Genomic DNA, 23,762 nt, shown 5'->3' on the forward strand with positions numbered 1-23,762 from the left:
AACTGTGAGGATTCTTTCTGACCCTTGGAAGTGCTAGATAGTTAAAGCAATGGAGACGTTTCCCGGCTTCCTTGTTCCAAGAAAGTATCTTTAGTCATTAGAACTGCCACGCTACCTTAGGTAATTATTGTAATACATATGTATATGTTCTTCACAGTTTCCGTATCCTTTTATTTATGAAAGTAAGTTAACTAAGAGCTTCCTGGAAATATTTGCCTACATTTTACCCAATTTCGTCATTCTAACTCTTGTGCGACTTCTTGTCGTCCGGAATGATAAAATAACGTCCCAACTATCCTTTTTATTCCACCTAATTCGACGTAAAAAGAACTAAATTTTGAATATATTAAAATATTTTTCTACGTAAAATTTAACTCTTCCAGTCACCAGATATGGCCACTTCTCGGGACGTCCATAAAAATGAAAATGTCTCTACCCGAGCTTTCACCGCGAATTACTTATTCGTTGCAACAATATAAATTTCCATTTTCCCGGCTAGGGATCCTGGCGTTGAAATGGCGACATCACTTTTGGTAGTTGCTCCCCGGACGAATAGTTTCCGCAGACCACAGCATCCCAGCGCTTTCTTATAGATGATGCTAGCGTAATTAATTGTCTGGGTCAGGAATGCGTAGAGGAAAGGATTCAAAGCACAGCCAAAGAGCGAAAGAATTCCGAAGCTGTACTGAAGGATCCAATGGACGGGATCTGTGTAGGTGTTGTAGAATTTCAAAATTAGGTAAATCCACACTGGCATGCGGAAGACGATGAACATAACCATCAGCAATATAATTATGGAAAACATCCGAAGATGTCGACCGTCTCGAGTTGACCCACTTGGGGCAGTCCTTTTGGGGCCAGGTCCGTTTGATACCACTGTGACCGACTGCTTTGTGTTAGTCGTGCTTTTTGATATCGTCATTATAGTGGAGACGGTTTTGTTTGCTTGCTGAATAGAGCCCGAGTCCTGTGGTACAGCCGATGATGCTGGCATTCTGGAGTGACGGTTCATTGCCTTCCTCCGGTTCCATATTTCCCAAGCCAGAACCGAGTTGAACCAAATGAAGGCAGTTCCGATGGGAATGAAGAGGATCAAAAGTAGTGTCATATAGTAGCGCGCATTTTCCACCTGCAATAGAAAAACGGTTTTACATCAGATCAATTCAAAAGGTCGTAATGGGAGCAGAACAAGGCTAATGGCAATTGAACGCAATGTGCTTCAGGCTAGTCAACGATAAGGAAAATTAATCAAAAACATTAATGAATAGATACATGGAGTATTTTTCCAACTACAAAGTTCTGCGATGCGACGCGCGCCATTGTTATCTTATCAGGACTAAACACACAATTTGCGGCATTTTATTAAAAATCACTCACGCATTGGAGTACCTTGATTTAGGTGTAATGTTGAATGATGGACTGGTGATAGATTTAATGGACGCGAACACATATGCTTAATGGTTTCCTTTAAATTTCCAGAATTTACGCCGTTTAAGATATGCAACAATTTCTCAAATAGGCTTCAGTTATGGTTTTCGGCTTGGAACTGAGCAGTTTGCTTAATGATTAGAAGGATTAAAAGTAACTCCGGGAGGAGCTGATACATGCATGCGATTTTTTTTAATAAAAATCTAATATGGACAGGAGATTATGTTCTAATTTTCTGTTGTTTATAAAATGCCTCCCGAGAACTCTGTGTAAAACAAAACCTTATTAAAATTGGTATTCTGTCTGCTTGTATTTTTTTTAAGGGCTTGTGGACCCTCAAAAAACCCTGGCCTAGATACGCTGGTAGATGGGACTTTTACCCACTTAAATTACCCCCGGCTTTCCCTTGTCCGGCCCAATTACCATTAGGTATTGCATCATTTGGCGGAACTAGGTCACCTTTCTTGTACAACAGGCGCTCATAACCCCGCTTTTTGCAGCTTGCCCTGGTAGTGGAGCTAATGGTTTTCTGCAGAGGTACTGGCGATATCCTCCATGTGCAATGAGAGACTGGGTAAGATTATAATTATTCTACCCATCTGCAGCTACTCAGAGTCTCGCTAGAAGAGGTGCAAGTTGGCCGTCAGGAAGCGATTCAGCCTGGTTTACTCTCAGTACATCGAAAGTATCAGTAAATCTGCGAGATTCAGTAATATTCTGGCCAAGCAACAAAGGAGCCCATCTTTTCTTATCAAATCGGAGGGCTTTCGGACGGAATCTCCTGGTGAGTCCTTGATACTGCTAGTCCGGCAACACTTCTTTGCCAACCGAAAAAACTCTGAACCTTGCTTGGAAGTTTTATAGCTGCAGTTGGGGTTCTCGAATCGGTAATCACGGAGGATGAAAGCAGCTAGTAAACGTCACGCTCCAAAAACAACAAAACGGAGTTGTGTCGTGCTTGTAGAAATTTATTGGGGCTGTATTTCGTTCAGATGTGTACCACACTGCTGCAGATTAGGGCGTTTTCATACCTGTAGGAGGAAATTCATAAGGAAATGGTGGCTTCGGCCAATGATGATTTTTGGATGCACAGCCATTGTACGCCCCACCCTAACCTAAGATTCTGTTGTGGCATGTTCTAGCACTGAGTAATAGGAGGTGGGTCAACAGGACCCAAAGAATCGCATGAGGAGGTACTATTATTATTCTGCAACCTTGCCCGGCAGATGCCTTGATTGTATTCCTACACTTCCGTCCTCAAGACCATTATTGTGAATAACCTGTACCGTGAAGTGCTATCAGACTCTGTGAGTCTGGATGTTTGACATTGAAGCTATACGGCCACAGTAACTTCCTAGAGGAAATAATTCGGGAACTTTGGGTATTTTCAACGGCGACTCGCAAGCTGAGCTCCAAGAGAAATTTTGCTAGTGGAAGAGCGACCGGTCGGCGTCACACTGGCGACTGTGAAGGTTGCAATTTACTCGGACTACTTGACTGCCGTGCATTTCAGATGGTGAAGGCTCACCACCTCCATTAAGTCAAGGAGGATCTGGTCCTACAATAATAAGGACCGATCACGAAAGCTTTTGTGCTAGATGCGAGTACATACACCGAACATTGATCAACAAGGGACCATACCGCCAGACTAGACATACCCTACAATTTACCTTATCGAATTCGCAGATAGGAGAGAGAAACGGTAAGGTTATTCCTTTGCGATTGACCAGGTCCAGCTAGAGCCGTGCTATGGACACTAGGCAAACATTTTTTTGTGGACCTTTGCTGGTAGACCGGGGAGTTGCGAGTCTTTGTGATCGCTACGGGCTACCTTTGAAGCCAGGTGGATTCTATCGCTCGTATCCTTTCAATAGCAGTCCTAGTCAGTTTTTGTCACCAAAACGGGGCACTATAGTGACAAATGTGCTCCTTGGATTGGCACCTTGGAAGTGGCGATATGATTTCCAGTTCGATGCGAACGTAATTTCAGTTACGGCGTTGGATGATGCGGACTACTTCCGTATTTTGCTCCATAAGTGTCAGTCCAGCCAAACTATAATAGTACTGATTGCCCTGCAGATTGCAAGACAATAACTTCGCAGCTTTCAGATGATTTACGGCCAAAACTGTGAGTTATATCGACGATGTAATCCTCAACCGCCTTCTTCGGAATCAGAAAATTGAGCGTAACATTGTACATGATATTAAATGGCCTAGTATTGAGCTTTAAGAAACATCCGCAGAGGCGACGTATTCAATGGGTCCATCAGTGGACGTAGAGGTTTCTTTCTTCAACAATAGTCACGAAATACCTGTGAGTTCCGCATAAGGCTCAATTGGTCGATTTGAGCACAGTTCTCACATCCAGTGTCACCAGCACTCAGTATTTACTAGTAATGACTTTTCCGTGCACTCTCGACCAGGACAGTAACCAATTCCATGGCATCGATGATTTACTCTTCTTTATGGTATCTATCCCACCGATCAAAAAGACTACCTTCTCTCTCAAATATTCGGGCCAATCTAAGGTAGGTTACTCTTATCCAACATTTTCCCCATTGTGTCTGAAAGACATATTGGGCTTAGGAGGATGACTCAGTTGGACATTTATCAGCCTTAAATAACAGAGCTGAATAAGTATATCCGCCTTTCCGATAGATGTTTACATCACCTTCACAAAAGTTTCTAAAAAACTGTGATAGTTTCTCAACTTTCACAATCTAGGGTCTACGCGTTGAAATCACCCGAATTCACCTTTAGCTTTCGTCTTGTTGCATCGAGAACAAAGTTGTCCAGTTTATCTTTGTACAATAAGTAACTGTGGCCCATATTGTATCCTTTAGCAATATATCTCTTCTATATCTATTTCCAACGACCATCAACTGCTGGTAGTCGGACTATGACCAGCTTCACCATCGGTTTTTCTTAATCTCGTAATTGATTCGTCTCCAAGTTCTTCCAACTTGAAGTCTTCTTTCAAAAGAGTATAGATTTCTCCTCTGGATGAGACTTCATAGAGATCCTTGCATTGCATAAAGATCTCATGAGTACTCACTACGGCATTTTTCAACTGGGTATGGAACCCAGTGACTTGGCCCAAGCTGGATATCTTCATGTGGAATATGGGATCCTCTTTCTGAGTCTCCCCGATCATGCTGATATTTCCGCCTATACCTTTTAGATCAGGGTCAGCTTTGGCTTCGTTCAACATCTCCTCTATGATAGAATGACCTTGGGGGACATAAGAATCTCATCTGGGCGAATTTTTACGTTAGCTTCCTTAGTTGCTTCTTCGCCTATTCCTCTGTATTCATCCAACGTTATCTTTTATGTTAGATCTTGCTTGGGGGTTATTTCGTCCTTCTGAACTTTAAGTTCTTTTTCTCGAGAATGACAATATGTTAGTTTTTCAGGTACTTGCTGATTCCCAAGAGCTTCCTCACTTTTTCGTAAACTTTTTTGTGGAAATCCATGAGAGGCCTGTATTAGCACTAAGCCCGAAAATTACGGGGTAGCTGCAAATCTATACGGCTGATTCGAATCAGTGCTATATCTGTCGAACTCGGGTCAAATACTGACAAGAAGAACACATCATGCATTGCAATTCTAAACATTCTGGGGACGAAAGCAGTGGTTTTTGTCTCTTAACTATTTCAGTGGCAAGCTAAGATATCTGGACTTACAGATAAGGAAGAGCTAGAGGAACGGACCAAACGAGATAAAATAAATGTGATCAATATGAAGGCAAAAGTCTCATCTGTTAACTCCAGAAGACAAAAACTGGAAACAATTTGTATTCCTGGGAAGACAATAACATTTTATCCTTGAGAATGGAAAATAAAGATCGAAGAAGTCGATGATCTGCAGAATACGGGAAGAGAGATTTTGCTTAACTTCAAATAAGCCTTTATTGACTTTAGAAGGGAAATCACTGGTTCAATGGGACTTGAAAGCTAAAGCCCTTGAGTGGGGCACGTCTAAACCAGACTCTCACCGAACGTGAGTTTTAAAGATAGTTGCCTGGTCAGAACTTATTGTTCTAAAAATTGGTAATATTCCTACATTCCGATGCTTCGGTTTTGATATGGGGCCCCAAAATCCAGATGCGATAGAATAGTTGTCACAGAATAGACTCAATGGATACCGCGATCGAGGAACAAGTATCAAATGGAAAAATGGTGGTATATCTGGAACTAATGCACTACTGAGGTAACCCCCTTTAAGAGCGACATTCCTCGAGAATCAGACAATAACAATAGATTGTTGAAGGTAGTCGTCTAATCTGGAAAATGTAACCAGCTTTGAAGGAATTTCTTTCCTGCGATTGATGATCTCATCGCAATCAAGGTTTCCAGTCTAGTTTTGATGGCGCTGACGGTTTCATTATTGCATTTCTCAAATTCTTCTAGATAATTTGCAGCGAGCTACAGAACCTATTATATGATAGTTACCTCCTTCAAGAATGAAAACGTTGCTGAAAATTTCATAGAAGAGGATTCCGCAATGAGGTCTGCCGGCGTCTTGCCTCAACTTTGTGTTCCTTAGGTTTCACATGTACTATACAAACTATTCTTTTGAGAAGCTAACTGTGTATCGGTTTAGTGAAATAGATGGGGATACCGTTTTAAGCCCATATGCCTTGGTAGCATCTTGTACGTTGTGTGTTGTTGATTCTCCCAGTTGTTCAGTAAGGTTTAGCTACTGAAGTAAATTTCATTTCACCATGTGGACCTCAAATATGCTTATAAATCAGTCGAATATGATCTTGGCAGAAAGCTTACGGAGCTTATAAAGAGTAGGATCTACATCGGGGGTTTGACATGCCCATTCTTCTGCAAACTTACACTATTATCTTCTAGCTTATTGTAACGATGGTAAAGCTATCCAATACTGCTTGACATTTGCTCCCTCAAATTCTTCATGACAACCCTACACACCATCTTTCAGTTGTGATTTTCGCCGGAATTTGGTCGTTCTCTTGTGTGGTGATAGATTCTTCCTCCTCGAAGGCTTGTTTCACCAATTGTTTGACCGCTTGCCAATGAGAATGTTCCATTTTGGCATGATGTTTTACGCGCCCCTGTTATGAGTCTTTTTATCAGTGCTGTTTTTCTCTTCCGCCACGCTTTCTACGTCATGACGTCTTCGCAACACCTCAGTGTAAGCATCCTTTTCAAATACTAATAACTTGTTCCCTTAGCCGGCAAACGGTCCGTCCGATATTTACCTCACATGCCACAGGTTTTACCTATTAGAGTCTTACGGCATTAGACCATCCTGCAGAAGCTTTGATGATGTTAGTGCATTTAGTATTGCTATTGCTTCCTAATTTTCCATTGTGTGTAATATCTAATACGTTTCCTGTTGTCGTGCTCGACACTTGTTCTGCCAAGACAAAGGTGAAATAAGATTTTGGATTGCATGGGCTCAACAACCAAAATATCGGCAAGTTGAAAACTCAGAAACAGATAACATTTTTCCTCTGCCTCAGTCGAAGGAACAACTGCTGCAATATGGCCGTCAATTGCAACATCCTTTCATTGATTTCTATGTGTCCTATGATAGCGTAGCTAGCATAAAACTTTGTACGACCATGGAAGAATTTGGAATTCCTGCAAATTGGAATTCCTGCTGACTAGGCTAAGGCTATCCAATACGTGAAGCCAGATAATTGGATCAATTGGATCACTCTCGAGAGCCTTCAACGTTCAAAAAGCATTTAGGGCTGGTTCAGGGAATGAACGAGTTCATATTCTATGTAATGGAGAAATTTATGAGCGGTATCATGAGCGTCGTTTATATCTCTCCTAAAAAAACACAACTTGGATTCGAATTCGACGCAACGGGATCGGGAGATTGATGCTCAACCTACGCGACCATCGCACTGTCACGGGCGTTTGGTTGCGGACAAAATTCGGCTCAAGGGGCTGCTTTGGGCAATCTAATCTGTGGGGTGAAGATGTTCCAGTTCCAAAAATCTATAGGGGGAATATCTATGGTGGAAAAAGAAGACATGACAAACGCTGCCTCAGATGGAACGATGGCACAAATTAGAACACCAGATAGGCTTTAGGAATATCGGATGTTTCTTATCAGGACAGGACAGGACACCGGTTATTGCATCGTTAATGACGTTGACGAAGCTCCATTTCTATCTGTATAGAATCATCGACAGACAGATCATACAGAGTGGTAAGAGAAATTCGTTATACGTAATAGCAAAACTTCCTGAAAAGTCAATTTTCACACGAGTGTACGCATGTGGAATACTTACTTTACCGGCTGCACATAAATCTATTTTTGCCGCTGATATTATCACGGAGGAGTTGTGCGGGTCCAGTTGAACTGCGTATACTGTCATATACTTGAAGGCGTTCAGTGTTGGTATGGCTATGCCAATAGATAACCCCCATATGATAATAGCAAAAAATAGGCAATATATTCCTCGCGTTTCCCATACGTTTCTCATCAGTTTTATCACAGATAAATATCGGTCCACAGCGATTGCAACCAAAGTGATGCTATTCGCGAGGACGGAAACTGTTGACATGAATGGGGACAGGGAACACATCACGCTTCCGAGTCTCTAGAAGAAAACAAAGGAAATACAAAATGTTAGTAGAGTACGTGGCCAGTTGTTAATATATTTGGTTTAGAATTTGAATAATTCATTCATAATATATAATGAACCTTAGAGTGCCTTGGTCTATCTGTCATTTGGAAAATGGGTAACTTTTGTTCGACCAGTTTCACCAGCATCTAACGAATTACTCGATATGCGCTTGTTGGGCTTTTTGGGGTCTGCCAATTTAGTAAATTCGTTAAATCTAATACTTAAAATGGTTCGCCTGGAACAATTCGCCACTTCTATCGGTCATAAATGGGCTCACCAGGCGCCGAGAGGTTCTCAATTCACCGTCTATTTTATCAAGCTATACTTGCATCGGTCGACCTTTGAGTCATTTCTCATCGACTTGAATTTTCGGACCAATTGTTGGTGTCGAGATATCATGGGAGAGTAACATGATGGCAATATCCGAGACCATTTTTAGCAACGTCTTCACGATGAGTATAGCGTCAAATTGATCAAGAATATCCTTACTTGTATATGATCATAGCCATTTGTGGTGCTGATTCAGCGCAATAACTTCATCTCTGTAACCGCAAGGTGACGTTCATTGTTTTTAATAGCAATACAGCACTGGGATCTAAAAGCGGTGAAAGGACCAATCACGCCAGAGATAGCTAGATTTAAGTTCAAAACGTTCACCAGTTCATCCAGGACAAAGGGCATCAGCTCTCGAGCTATCTCCAGGCTGCGATGATAGGGGCAGCAATTGCATGACGCAGTTTAGTATTAGCTGACAGCACGGTGCGAGGTATCTGAATCGCTGATTTCTAGGCAGGTTGCTTTCGCTGCCAATGATCGTGTCAATTTCATTATAGTTTTCTATCAAAAACTGTGATTTCTCCAAATTCAGTGGTAGACTGTGCTGCATGCGGTTATCATTTCAAATTTAAATGCATTCATAATATATAATATTGGGGTTTTCCCTTCTTTAATAATACAGCTGAGGAACTCATTGAACCAGAGTACTCGATCTTTGATGTCTGTGATTGGTAAGCAAGTTACCTCTTTTATCATTAATAGAGCAGAATCGGGTGTAATTTTGCGTGCGTTAGAGCCTGTTTTTGATTAGTCAATCCAAATTTCTTTAATTGTCACAAGTCTCTTATAGTTTTGCCAATTGTCCAGCAGTTTATCGTTAAATTTATGAGAGAGGCGTTTCTTCTCATAAACCTGTTGATGTGTTTTATTGATGGTGGGGTAATTTAATGGTAAATTGAGTGCCTGGGTAATCAGAGTAGAGTCGGTTACAGTTAATTTTATCATGCTAACTTTTTACAGTGAAGTTCTTGAAACGACCTGACTGAGAGCATAGATAGGGTTCCGTCTTTGTACTGCAGAGTGTTCGCCCACAATAGTCAGATTGAATTCTAGATATCGGTGATCTAACAGTCTAGCACTTGCCAGTGTGTAATCAACTCTAACAATTTTGAGGTACAGATTGTTAGGTCAATAACTTCGCTTCTTCTGGGTCCCACGTACGTAGGGGTGCACCCTACGTTTGCAGTCATAAGGCCAGCTGAAGTGATGAAATCGAATGGCTTTTCTCCTCTTGGATTGCATTTGCTAGTGCCCCAACAAATATGTTGAGCATTCGCATCGCAACCTATTAAGAGCTCGAGACCACTTGATTCTGCATACGCCACCAGATCTCTAAGGAAGGATACAAAGAATCATAGCGTAAATAAGCGGAGGCAACTATGATGTTTTTCCTCTCAAGCAAGCTCCCGGTGTTATGGATCTTTCGTCGTAGAAGATCCTAGTCCCCTTTACTGATCCAATGCCACAGATTCTGTTAAATCGAATCCACGGCTCTTGCACCAGAAAGATGTAGGGGAAATCCTGTAGCTTTGTCATTCTCGCTGCCAATAGGTAGACTGGAGCTTTGGCGTGCTGTAGGTTGATTTGACCAATCTTTATGTTTTTCGACATAAACTTAGTCTATTGTGTTATTGAAAACAGTTAGAAGCATATCCGTAGTCCGTGTACCGCCAGAGACTCGATCCCCTCATCTTTGATTTCTCTGAGAAAAGCCGCACTTGAAAGTACGGCAGTTCCCATGTTCTCATCCATAAAAGATCTCATCTCACCCCGCAGAGCGTTCATTTGTTTTCCACTTAGCACCTTAATTGGTTTGCGGTGTCCGATTTGCGTAGATTCGATCACTCGAACTGGCATCAAGTCAGCTCCGTTCACGTCTCTCAGTTCCCCTCGTTCCGCCTGTTTCTTGGAAGGTGTAGGAAAAGTTACTAGCAGGTAGGATTCACTCTGTAGTCTCTTCACCAGTGCGAGCCCCCATACGAGGGTTCTGCCCCTGTATGTACTATCCTCCGCGCGCAGCTTCATTGTGCGAGAGCGCACCGAAGATGCTGCAACTTGCTATTTATTGTGCGAGTCGAAGACCATCATTGTTCTTCGCCCTCAAAATGGAGATGATGCCCTACGGTTTCCAGATATGACTGAATTTCAGTCTATATAGGAAAAAGTGGATCATCATATGGTGACTTCCCCGGAGCACATTCAGACGTTTGGAGATTTGTCCTTCCTGGCATTCATGAACTTTACCCTCCAGTGTCCAAAGGCCATGCCCGGGTTCTGTTCACCAGCATGCGGATGATGTCCTCTGCCTTCCTTCGAGGGCCCGGTAACCAACATTCGACATGTTCTGTCCTGCGTAGCTCAGTGTTCACAATAGTGAACTTGGGCCGACCGCTGGAACTCAAAGTTGGGATTACCTGCTGGAGCCACTTTAAGGCAGTTTCATCAATGCACTCCAAATGGAGAAAACCTTGATTGTTAAATCGTGGCTTCTTTCCAGGCTCCAGCATTTTTTTCCACAGGCATTCCCGGAGGATGCTAAATTGTCCTAATTCCCGCGAGACGCGTGGATATAAGCCCTGGTGCGGAGCACAATAAAGCTTCTTGCGCGCATTACCGCTAACAGAAGAGTCTGGTGCGTCCAGTGTGGGTCTTACCGGAGTTTCTAGTTTATCCCCACCTTCCACCGGAGATTCCGCTTCCTTACGTCCGATTTCTCTGGACGTTACCGCGCTTAGTGGTACAACCACGTCCATGTCCTCATTTCCATGGTGCTTTGTTTTCATTCGTAGTGCTCTCTTCTCCGCTGGCTTGGGGCGTTCCCAGGTTCACGGAGTCCGGGCCGATTGGATCCATTTCCACACACTGGCGTTAAACCAGTAGCGTCCCCATCACCAGCTTCCCGTTCTTCCGCTCTTCCCGGTAAAAATGAAGGAGAAGGTTCTGACAGGCAGGATTCAGCCTGTAGTCTCCCCTCCTTAGTGGCCCAATTTCCCTTCTGCCGGGCCTTTCTTTTCCGTTTGCGGGTAGATTTGGGCTGTAGTACCGCGGACGGGCCGACCGTAGTCGGATTTGCAGTTTCTCTCGAATTGAGGGTTACCGTACTTTCCTTTCTGGCTAACTTCGCCGTAGGCACTAAGTGCAGGCTTTCCACTGAGTCAGAAAGCATGCCTTCTACAGATTTATCTATAGGCGAGTATGAATGTGGTGGTGGCCTCCAAAATCCGCGCTTCGGCCGGGGGCAGATTCGAAGTCTGTGACTTCTTACCACTCGGAGAGTTTTTATCCTTCGTTTCCATATTCATATTTTGGACACCCTTAGTGTAGTAGTAAACTGCTACAGGTTCTCCCACTACGATAAGGTGGTGTCCAAGTGGGGAGCATTGGCTATTGGCGTAGTAAATAGAGAATAGCCGCTAAGAATCGGCAGCAGATTATATGACAATATATGAAGCTCTGGGCCTGGACACATACTAGATAAAGCTCTTAAGTTTGCGAGATAGCAAATAGGTCAAATCTAGACGAGCCATATTTCTTCTAGACACTATGGGGAAAACATATTATTTATTTATTTATTTATTCAAATACACCATATACTGAAGAATGAAACCAGTCATTTCGTAAGCTCGGCCGAGAATGCCAATATCCAAATCAAATCGAAGTTTCTATTCAAAGGTTACACAAAGATCCTCACAACATCCACGTAATAATTAGTTGCCGGTGAAGGACACTTTAACAAAAAACAAAAAAAAAACGAACGGACAGAGCCTGCCGATATTAACTACCAACTTATACTGCCCAGACCAACAAAACAGTGGGCCCAGATTTGATTGTAGGCAATTATATTTAGAGGCGAGTAAATATAATAGCACAAAACAAGTCCATTTGTATTGAGACGCCAATTAAGTAAGGAAGAAAAATCATTAATTAAAAACGAGAATAGGAAGAAACTAAGAATGGGACCCTTGGGGACGTAGATTAAGGGAAAATGGAGGTGAGATGCGGATAGTCTACAATAGGTTGCACTCACCCGTTGAAAGCCGGGGCCGGTGTTTTCGGGAAACCAGAATAGAAATAGGGGGCCTGCATAACTGTCAACTCGGGAAAAAATTGCTCGCATAATTTTCTCCCAGGGCTCGAATTTTCTTCCTACATATGTCAGTATGGGTTCCTTAAAACCAGAACACACATGGATGAGGTCAAATTGGTTACTGGCTTTTACTGCAAATGCAACTGACAAAACAGCTAGTAGTCTCTGGTATGTCACCGTTGATGGAGCATGTTATCTTCGCGAGAGCTGCTTCCAATGAAAGATGAGGTAACGAGAGTTGATTACGCCACCAAAATAGTACCGGTTGTGGCTGTAATGCACTCACGATAGGATATTCAGTTATATTCATGAAAAAAAATCAGTGCTGATAAAACTGATTTGGAAACGCTGCACTAGCGGGAAGAAAAAACGCATGCGTTTTCGGAAATAAAAAGAAGAAAGTGCATCTCATTACCGTTTTAAGAGTGTTCTATGAAGTATGTAGTGTGAGTATGGCTTTGGCAAGGGTGATGCGGAATACACTTGTAGACCGCTTAAAGTCAGGGTATGAGCTTCTTCTTGTTTTATGCTGTCGTACGGAAGGTCGCGGTTCAAATCTCAATAGTGGCAGTGAAATTTGTATCGTGATTTGACGTCGGGTACCAGTCGACTCAGCAGTGAATGAGTACTTGAGTCAAATCAGGGTAATAATCTCGGGCGAGCGCAATGCTGACCACTTTGCCATCTATAGGATGCTGTGATCCTATAGTGTACCATTACGGTCTTGAATGAAGTCCTCTAACACACTTTGAGGCCCTGATCGAATTGGATTGTTGCACCAATGATTATTATAGTCAGGCAGGAGAACTGCCATAAACATTTGCCCCGTTTTTAGGACGGTCACAGATGTTGAGGATTTCGGCATTTTGGAATTGATGCAGATTGATATCTTTGTGGACGGGATGACAAACATATACAAATCCAAAAAAACACTCTCATCATAAGCAGACGAAAGGCTTTGAAAGTACCGCCCCAAATAAGATTGGTGTAGACACAGGTTGATCGTTTTCATTGGAAAGTCATTTGAGAGAAAACATGCGGCGATCAGTTATGATCTTTCACTTTCTTGCTGATCCTGGAGAAGGTCAGCGTTCTTTAAAGAATTTTCAATCTCATCCGTCCGGTCTAAACCCCTGCAGACATCTTGGTTTTGCACCGAATTCTACCAATTCAATATCTCTAACAACGGTCTCGCGTCCTGATGCGGGCCCTGTAAGGTTTTCTTTTTCTCACATAGCTGGATGAAGTCAGTTTGTCAATATCCGGTTGCTTTCCCTATTACGAAAAATTCATAGCATTAGCCAGTAGTTGGATGGACATTTAGAAGATAGTGCCGGTGGGAGTTATAATATAATAAAATCATGAATCGCTTTTCCCAAGGTCAGGTTTAGAAAGAGGTATGATAGTGCATCCCCTTGTCTTATACTCATATGCTAGCCAAGCTTGGGAATGTGGGAGGGTCTTTTGAATACTTCGATCCCTTACTTCTTATCCTTGTATCCTCTACCGATACATGGGTCCTCACAGCAGCGTAAGAATTCAGTAAACATGGGAATTCTCGTGAACTTCTCGAAAGATCAATACGCGAGCTAGATAGGAATTGAAACAAAAAAGAAACAAGTCGGGAAACCAAAAGCTAGACGCTTCAGGTATGAAAGGTTTTGTGTATTTCTTTTATAAAGAGATTTGGGTGTAGATTTGTCCCATTAGTATGTAGCACGTAAAATATGCATATATTATGTGAAAATAGCCACTTTCAAGTGATATTGACATTCATAGTCTTGAATTTGCAGAGGAGTGACAGATTTGATCTAGTATAATTTTGTTAGTAATAGTGCGATTTTCACCAAATATAGCAGGATCATGCTCTATACTGTAGCCTACATTGTTGCAATTTTGTGATTCTAGGGTGAACTTAAGGGGGGTTTTCCTGTCAATTACTAAAAATTATAGTAATATACTATTATTAACTTTTTTTGAACAGGTATCGATATGGAGGGTATTTCGGAGCCTAGACACCATATAGTGGCAGCCCCCTGATTTTTTCCAGATTTTTCGGTTTGGTAGTTCCTGAGAATGGGTTCGTTGAAAAAATGACCACTTTCAACCCCCTGCACTCCCCACCTTTTCAACAAAAAGCAAAACTAAGACCGGCTTCAAAAAATACTAACCGAGGCCTTTAATTTGATACCCCACATGACTATATTTGATGAAAAAAAATGTACACCCCCCTTTTGCATGTATGGGGACCCCCCCTTAAATTCATCATAAAAGGATGTAACTCACTATATGCGTGAGCATTCACAGTTCCCACCTTTCTACCAAATTTGGTGTCAATCGCTATAACCGTCTCCGAAAAAAATGCGTGTGACGGACAGACAGACAGACAGTAAACCGATTTTAATAAGGTTTTGTGTTTACATAAAACCTTAAAAATAACCGCTCGTCCACGCGAGTGGAGCCGAAAACCTCCAAACCCGATTGTAGTGGTCAATAGGGAAGATCCACGGCAGATGAGATCCGCAATCAATGTGCTATGAGGCGCGTCCTTCGATGTCCCTTACCCGTCTTGGCATTTTCAAGCCGTCAAATTGGAGAATGCCCTTAATTCCTGATTCTACCGAAATTTAAATTCCAAGCCAGCGCAGCTGAAGTCAACATTACATCAATTTTTTTTACATGACTAGACGCATGTACTTCCCCCGTATCAGCCGTTGTGCTTGCATTCAATAATATGTAACCTGGGTAAGTTTATGTGCATGCAGAAGGGTCAACGTATATTTGGTCTACAATAGTAGAGAAGGGTTATTATTTACAATTTGGAATTGGTTAAAATGGAAATGAATTTTAGGGTTTAGGGGAAGGTTACCAATTATTAAGTTTTTTTTAATAAATAAAATTCATGATTTTAAATGTTGAATATAAATGAATGTAGAGATGGGAATTCGGAAATTGTAAGGAGTATATTAGGAAAGGTAACGGGAGAAAAAGAGGAAATGTCGCATATTGTTAAATGTACTTCTTTGTGTGTACTATCATAGGCGGGCTTCAAGTCGATGAAATCACTGCAAGTGATATCCGTATTTCGACAGAATTGCACTGGTCGTTTCCACTATGCTCCTTGTCTCCAAATCACACATATTCTGGTTGTCGAGCAATTCTTCAAAATACTGAACTCATATTGGAGCAATGGGATGTATCTTGTACTGTAGGGTCCAACATTTTATTTCCCTCTTTTTCTCGATAGGATGAGTATCCATATGTTAATGGCTTCATCCTACTGAAGGGGATTAGAGGGGATTGAGGGGATTAGAGGTGGTGTTTTTATTCGGGCCATAGCATCACGCTAACGAGATAGTAGTCCGAGTTTATATTGGACCTCTCTATAGGTCCTGGCATTCGCCATGACTGAGTGGTGGCGGTGTTCAATCAGCACCCGGTTGATTTGGCTGAAAATGGTCCCATCTAGTGATACCCATGTTTGCTTTTGGATCCCTTTACGCGAAAAACAGGTACTTCCAACGATCATTTGTTGTCATTAGTAATTTTTGGGCAAGCAAAGGAGCTGACGTCTCGCCACAATAAAGATTCCGTCCAACTTTGCGGTTAAAATCTCCAAGTATAATTTTTATATCATATATGGGTCAGGCTTCGAGGGTTCGTTCCTCAGACTCGTAGGAGATATCGATCTCTAAAGTATTCTTAGTGGGGGCGAGAATGTTAATGACTCTTATGTTTCGAAATTGGTCTTGCACACGAATAGCGCTTAACGGTTCGTTTATGTTTTCAAAGTCAATAAGAGTAGGATTCACTTTTCGGCTGACGAGGAAGCCTACCCTAGGTGTATACTTTATTGGATGGTCGCTGTAATATATGACGTAGCGGTCCAACTCCAGGAAACCGGTACCTGTCCAACGCATCTCTTTTCAGTTGAATGATTTCAGCGAAAAGAACAAAAATTGGGTAGTTGTTGAGCAGTTTTTGGTCTATATAGGGAATGCACGCTCCTGGAGGACCAGTTAGTATAGTTTGTCCCATCTATGGGCGCGTCAGGGTACCCTTCATCCCTTTGTTGTCTGTAATTTTCCTGTAAAAAAGAACTCGTAGCGATCTGGACGTGAAGATGGAGATAGGATTTGATGCCAAAGCTTTTGCTGTTAGTTTAACAGGTGTTTCCAAACTTTGCGTTCTATCGTCAGTACCAACTTGCGCTTTCGTCCGAGGACCTATACTGCCCTTAGACATCCGCGTTAACAGTTCTAATTTCTACTCAATCAAAGTATATCAAAGCCCACTATCCCTTTATTTTTTGTTTTTGATCAAGCACGTGCTTTCAAATAGAAAACGTTTTCCGAATTCCTAGAATAACACGATAAACCATATCTATGTACGTATCACCCCCATTTGTTGCTCTACCATCAAACCTAGATACCAACTACCAGTCTTGATACAAACAATAATGAAAATGTTTGACAAGTAGTGGAACTCCCCACGTACGCCTGTCCTCCTTATCTCCCCATATTCAGACAAGCATGCATAATATGTGTAAACACCTCGTAATTAAATTTCCTTCAAAGTCATATTTCAAAACTTGTGGCTTTGGGTGGGTTATTCGCAGCAAGGTTTCATCCTTATCAATTTGATAAGTGCGGGTTGCCTACGAGGATTGTGGCCTTGCGAGTATTTTCTCAGCATTGAGATGTATGAATTTGGTTCTTCCTTTTGTATGCTTCATAGAATTGGGGAACTGATCTTAATATTAATAATTATTTGAAACTTTCAAACTCACCCAAACCTGAACATATGATCCTGAATACTGTGATAGATATGTTACTCCGGAAAATACAGAACTTAGTAAGTCGCTGGTTGCTAAGCAAATTAAACACGTTCGAAAGAATGGTCGTATCTTTCGGCTATAAATAGTAAGTATGTTAATTAATTTTTCTAATCACTCCACAGAACGATTAATTCAACCTTCTAACTCCTGTGAATAAGGTTGCCGTATTTGAAATGATCGCACATATTAAAAACATAAACACGAAAACCGAAAAAATGATTCGTTGGTCGGCTGTGAGCTTTATTAGCTCCATAATCACAATAATGGGAGCAGCATCACGGGATAAGGGATGCGATTCTACCACTGCACTGTCACTCGAATTCATTTTTCTAAACCAATTATAATACTAAAACATTTCACTCATCACTTAAGATGGCATATTTTCAACTTCTTTCACTGTAAATTTAAAATTACTGGTTTTCTGCTTATCGCCTAGCGGGTATGCAATTCAACTAATCCGAAAACAGCTCGTCTTAGCGTTTTATGGACTGAAGGCTATCTGGCAGTGCATTATCAGATCCATTAGTATCTTGTTACGATTAGATTGTAAAGATAAGCGCGTAGTGGGCTGTCCTCGTAATAGATACAATGCTAGTCGGCAGAGATAATGGACCTTCTCGAGGGGATCCGTAATGACCGATATGCAAATGTGGTGAGAGTCTTCACTGTATTCAGCAAATCCGCGGACAACAATTCTAGCTAAGACACTTTAATTAAACATTCTGAATGGAAGTGAGATACAATGTTCGTGGAAAGTACACTACTATGAGAAAAAGCTTGTCCATTTATTCGAACTGAAAAAATAATACGCATTTATTATCTTGAAAAATCAAAGTCCAAAGTTGATTCTTTTTCCATAAATATCGAGAAAAGAGCGAAATCTAAAAATGAATTATTAAGTAAATAATAAATTAAGAAACCGGAAGCAGAACGTTTTAGGTTTGAAAAGTTTTGTGTATTTCTTAAATAAGGACATCTTCGTAGACATTTGTCCCATTTTTACCCGGTTTACAATGTATTTGTGTATATTATGTCATACTATTCATTTTAGTGTGGCACTAACCTTCAGAATCTTAGATTGCAATGAATTTGCATAAAAGAAACAAAGTTTTGTTAGTTATAGTGGGGTCTTCACCAAACTGCAAAACATGATGATCGTATGACAAATTCCAGGGGGTAAACTGCTATTAATTCTATTCGGTATGAAGGGTATTTTCGGAACAAGGCACCATATAGTGCCAGTTTTGTGACTTTAAAGGGGGGTGTACATTTTTTTTTCAACGAATATAGTCGCATGCATGTTGGGTATCAAATGGAGGGTTAGTACCTTTCGAAGCTAGTCTTAGCTTTGACATTTCTTGGAAACGCGAGGAGTACGGGGGTCGAAAGTGATCATTTCTTGATCGGACCCATTCTCAGAAACTGCCCAACCGAAAACTCTGAAGAAAACCATGAAGCTGCCCCTATACGGTATTCAGGCCTCAAAATACTTTCCATATCAATATCTGCTTAAATAAAGTTAGTAGCAGTACATTCCAATGTTTTGTGAAAATTGGCTGGAACCGCCTTAAGTTTACCATAGAACTAAACAAATTTTCAGTAATGTAGACTACAGTATGAAGCACGATATCCCAAAGTTTGAAATCACGCTATTATTAATAAAGTTACAGTGGCCCAAAATTGACTTTTCAATGTGAATTTACTGCAACCCAAAATCATCATCCTCAACGGAGCAACAACCGGTATCCGGTCTAGGCCTGCCTTAATAAGGAACTCCAGGTTTTGCGCCGAGGTCCACCAATTCGATATCCCTAAAAGCTGTTTGGCATCCTGGCCTACGCCATCGCTCCATCTCAAGCAGGGTCTGCCTCGTCTTCCTTTTCTACTATAGATATTGCCCTTATAGACTCTCTGGGCTGGATTATCCTCATCCATACGGATTAAGTGACCCGCCCACCGTAACCTATTGAGCCGGATTTTACCCACAACCTCTCGGTCAAGATATCGCTATAGATTTCGTCGTTATGTAGGCTACGAAATCGTCCACCTTCATGTAGGGGGCCAAAAATTCTTCGGAGGATTCTTCTCTCGAACACGGCCAAGAGTTCGCAATTTTTCTTGCTAAGAACCCAAGTTTTCGTGGAATACATGTACATTGTAGAGTAAGAGCTTTGACCCTATGATGAGACGTTTCGAGCGAAACAGTTTTTGTAAGCAGAAATAGATTCTGTTGGCTGCCAACAACCGTGTGCGGATATCATCGTCGTAGGAGAAATTATCAACGGTCACAAAGTTGTAGTCTCCTATCTTTATTCTTCCCGTTTGACCAGTGCGAGTCGATGTTGTTGGTTGGTTGGTTTTTGGTGCTGATGTTGCCACCATATACTTTGTCTTGCATTCATTAATGTGTAACCCAAGATCTCGCGCCGCCTGCTCAGTCTGGATGAAGGAAGGCAGTTTGTACGTCTCGGGTGGTTCTTCCCATGATGTCGATATCATTAGCATAGGCCAGTAGTTGGGTGGACTTAAAGAGGATCGTACCTCTTGCATTTACCTCAGCATCACGGATCACTTCTCCAGGGCCATGTTAAAGGGGACGCATGATAGGGCATCCCCTTGTCGTAGACCGTTGTTGATGTCGAATGGTCTTGAGAGTTATCCTGCTGCTTTTAACCCAAAATACGAAATATCAGTATCACACTAAAGTGAGTAGTTGGTCTTACTGAATATACACATAAATTACGGCCTACGTACAAATGGGATGTTTCTGCATTCAAATATATTTACATAAGAAATAAACAAAACTTTTCATACCTGAAGTGGCTAGCTTCCAGTTTCCCGACTTGTTTTCAGATTTTTTTAGTTAGTAGTTGCTGAGAATGAATTCAGCACAGAAAGGATAAACTTCCAGGTCCCGCCTTCACCCCCCCCCCCCCCCCACCCAGCCCCTCTTAGATCAAATGTCAACAACTGCTTTGGTTTGCTTTGGAAAGTACTAGTCGAGACTTTTCATTTGATACCCCACTCGACTACATTCATCGAAAAAAAAACAGATACCCCTATTTGCATGTATGAGCACTCCACCGTTTTAACCTTAACGTAGAACCATGTTGCTCACTGCATGTATTCCCATTTTCTCGTCAAATCTGGTGTCAATAGACGCAAGCGTTTCGAAGAAAATGTGTGTGACAGACAGATAGTGCGGAGTTTCCAAATCTCGTATCAAGAGCGTCCCTTCACGCGAATAAGGAAACGCTCAGCGGATGTGTTATGGGCGTGTACCGCCGTCGATATTCAATGACTTCAGTGCCTCAGTAGTTGCAACCTTGGTTACTGTCGCATCAGATATTACAAACGCACGGGAGGGAGTAGAACTTGTTCAATTGACAGACCCGTTTAGAAGAAGCTCGATTCTTTGTAGATCCATGGGCACAGCCTCCGCAATTGAAAATGCTACTCACAAGGAGGAGAATGTGTGGGATTTGGAAAGGAGGAGGAGACTATGACTACAACTCCTAACTAGCATTAACGCATTGAATAATAAAATCTTGGAGCTTTGTGAATTTATCGGGGAGCGTAGGAATATTCATTATAATATAAGGCCATGATTAAAGGTATCAGGTGTGACGTGCACGCTACTGGTTTAATACCAGTATGTGGAAATCCAAGCGGCCGGACACCGTGAACCTGGAAAGGCTCCAAGCCGACGGCATAAGAGAGCACTGCGAAGGAAGATGAAGCACCTTGGGAATGAGGACATGGGCGTGGCTGCACCACTAGGAAATCGGACGCAAGGAAGCGGAATCTCCGGCGGAAGGTGAGGATAAACTGGACACCCCGGTAAGATCCACACTGGACGCACCAGACTCTTCTGTCAGCGGTAATGCGTGCAAGAATCGTAAGACCAACACATCTGCTGTGGCCAACGCTTTCTTGTGCTCTGCACCAGGGCTTATATCCACACGTCTCGCTGGGATTAGGACCGGTGTGCCGGGAGGTGATCAAATCAGTGAGAGAGATCTCAATGAAGCTGGTCCCTCCCACAAGAATACGAACACGAAGGTGGGAAGGAAGAGGACGTAGGTGCAAGCTGCAGCCACTGCTCTGACTGCTGCCGAGGGAGTTTCCTCCAAGGATGGTAAAATGTCAGAGGGACAATTTACCATCCTCCGGGAATGCCTGTGGAAAAAAATGCTGGAGCCTGGAACGAGGCCACGATTTAACAATCAAGGTTTTCGTGATGGGCTTCTCCATTTGGAGTGCACTGACGAGGCTGCCGTAAAGTAGCTCCAGCAGGTAATCCCAACTTTGGGTTCCGGCGATCGGCCCAAGTTCACTATTGTGAACACTGAGCTACGCAGGACAGAACATGTCGAATGTTGGTTACCGGGCCCACGAAGGAAGGCAGAGGACATCATCCGCATGCTGGGTGAACAGAACCTGGGCATGGACTTTGGTGCTCCACTTTTTCCTATATAGACTGAAATTCAGTCACATCAGGAGACTGTAGGGCATCATCTCCATTTTGAGAGCGAAGAACAATGATGGTCTTCGACTCACACAACATAGAGCAAATTGCAGCATCTTCAGTGCGCTCTCCCACAATTGAGCTATGCGCGGAGGATAGTGCATACAGGGGCGGAACCCCCGTATGGGGGCTCGCATTGGGGAAGGGACTACAGAGTGAATCCTAGCCGCTAGTAACTTCTCCAACACCTTGCAAAGAACAAGCGAAAGGAAGGGAAGCCAGAGACGTGAACGGAACTGACTTGATGCCAGTTCGAGTGATCGAATCTATGCAACCAGGACACCGTAAACCAATTAAGATGCTAAGTGGAAAACAGACAAATGCTTTGCGGGATGAGATGAAATCTTTCATGGATGAGAACATAGGAACTGCAGTACCTCCAAGTGCGGCTTTTCTCAGAGAAATCAACCACGAAGGGACCGAGTTGCTGGCGGCATGGTGTGGGGGAACCCCGTCACACGCGGACTGCCGCATACGCTTCTAACTGTTTTCCATAACACAATAGACCAAGTTTATATCGAAAAACATAAAGATTGGTCAAATCAACCTGCAGCATGCCAAAGCTCCCTCCTACCTGATGGCAGCGAGAATGACAAAGCTACAGGATTTCCCCTACATCTTTCTGGTGCAAGCACCGTAGGTTCGATTTAACAGAATCTGTGGTATTGGATCAGTAAAGGGGGCTAGAATCTTCTACGATGAAAGATCCATAAGACCGAGAGCTTGCGTCCTGATGTCAAGACGGTTAGAGGCAACTATGCTGAGATTATTATTATTTGTAGTAGTATTGTTCCCAGGACTTAGCTACGGTCATCATACAATACCAGATAAATGTCGAGAGGAAGAACATCATAGTTGCCTCCGCTTATTTACCCTATAATTCTTTGTATCTCCTCCACCAACGCAAGAGCTTAGGGATCTGGTGGCGTATGCAGAATCAAATGGTCTCGAGCTCTTAATAGGTTGCGATGCGAATGCTCAACATATTTGTTGGGGCAGTAGCAAATGCAATCCAAGAAGGGAGAAGTTATTTGATTTCATCACTTCAGCTGGTCTTATGACTGCAAACGTAGGGTGCGCCCCTACGTTCGTGGGACCGAGAAGAAGCGAAGTAATTGACCTAACAATCTGTACCTCAAAATTGTTAGAGTTGATTACACACTGGCGAGTGCTAGACGAGGTTTTACTGTCAGATCACCGATATCAAGAATTCAATCTGACAATTGCGGGCGAACAGTCTGCAGTACAAAGACGGAACCCTAGGAAAACGGATTGAGCAAAGTTCAATGAACTTCTTGGCAAAAAAGTACAGTTCCCTAGGCGACTAAGGACTCCTTTGGCGCTGGAAGATGAATTGAAAACTCTGAACTGCACACTTTTAGAGTGCTATGAAGAGGCTTGCCCTATTTCCCGAGGCCAAAGTGGTAAAACGGTTCCTTGGTGGAGCAAAAACTCAGCAAATCAACCAGGCGACTTCTTAACCGTGCTTGCAAAAGTAACAAGAACGAGGACTGGTTAAATTTCAGGAACTCACAGCGTGAATATAAGAGGCTCGTTAGGTGTTCGAAACGAGACTCCCTTAGAGCGTACTGTGAGGAACTGGAAGGCGAAAGAGAGACTTCACGGCTGTGCTAAGTCCTCAAAAGGGGTGAGTCGCCAAGTTGGATTCTCTTAAAAAACCCGACGGTACTTTCACGAGTTCCAGACTGGATTCAGTACCGACCCTTGTGGAAGTACACCACCCGGGAAAACGGGTGAGAGAGGTAGTAGGGGGAGTGTTGACGGTTCTTGCAACCCCTTCAACACGCAAGTGTTGCAAGGGGAACTGGAACACTGCGAAAGCGGTTGTTACCCATGAAAAGGTGAGAGCTGCCATACTGTCCTTTGAAAATTTCAAAGCACCTGGCATGGATGGCATCTATCTGGCAATGCG

At 42.6% G+C, this 23,762-nt stretch overlaps 1 protein-coding gene across 1 annotated transcript; it reads right to left on the minus strand.

The window, feature by feature from the left end:
- Nucleotides 1–321: 321 nt before the first annotated feature.
- Nucleotides 322–17,671, minus strand: LOC119653646 (neuropeptide FF receptor 2). The gene is made up of 4 exons (XM_038058461.1): nucleotides 17,439–17,671; nucleotides 17,254–17,377; nucleotides 7,703–8,014; nucleotides 322–1,129 (listed from the first exon to the last, which is right to left on the minus strand). The coding sequence occupies exons 1-4, from the start codon at nucleotides 17,624–17,626 to the stop codon at nucleotides 455–457; spliced, it is 1,299 nt and encodes a 432-aa protein (XP_037914389.1). The 5' UTR covers nucleotides 17,627–17,671; the 3' UTR covers nucleotides 322–454.
- Nucleotides 17,672–23,762: the final 6,091 nt, after the last annotated feature.

Source organism: Hermetia illucens, chromosome 4 (genome assembly GCF_905115235.1).
Source record: "Hermetia illucens chromosome 4, iHerIll2.2.curated.20191125, whole genome shotgun sequence".
Taxonomy (NCBI): Eukaryota; Metazoa; Arthropoda; class Insecta; order Diptera; family Stratiomyidae; genus Hermetia; species Hermetia illucens.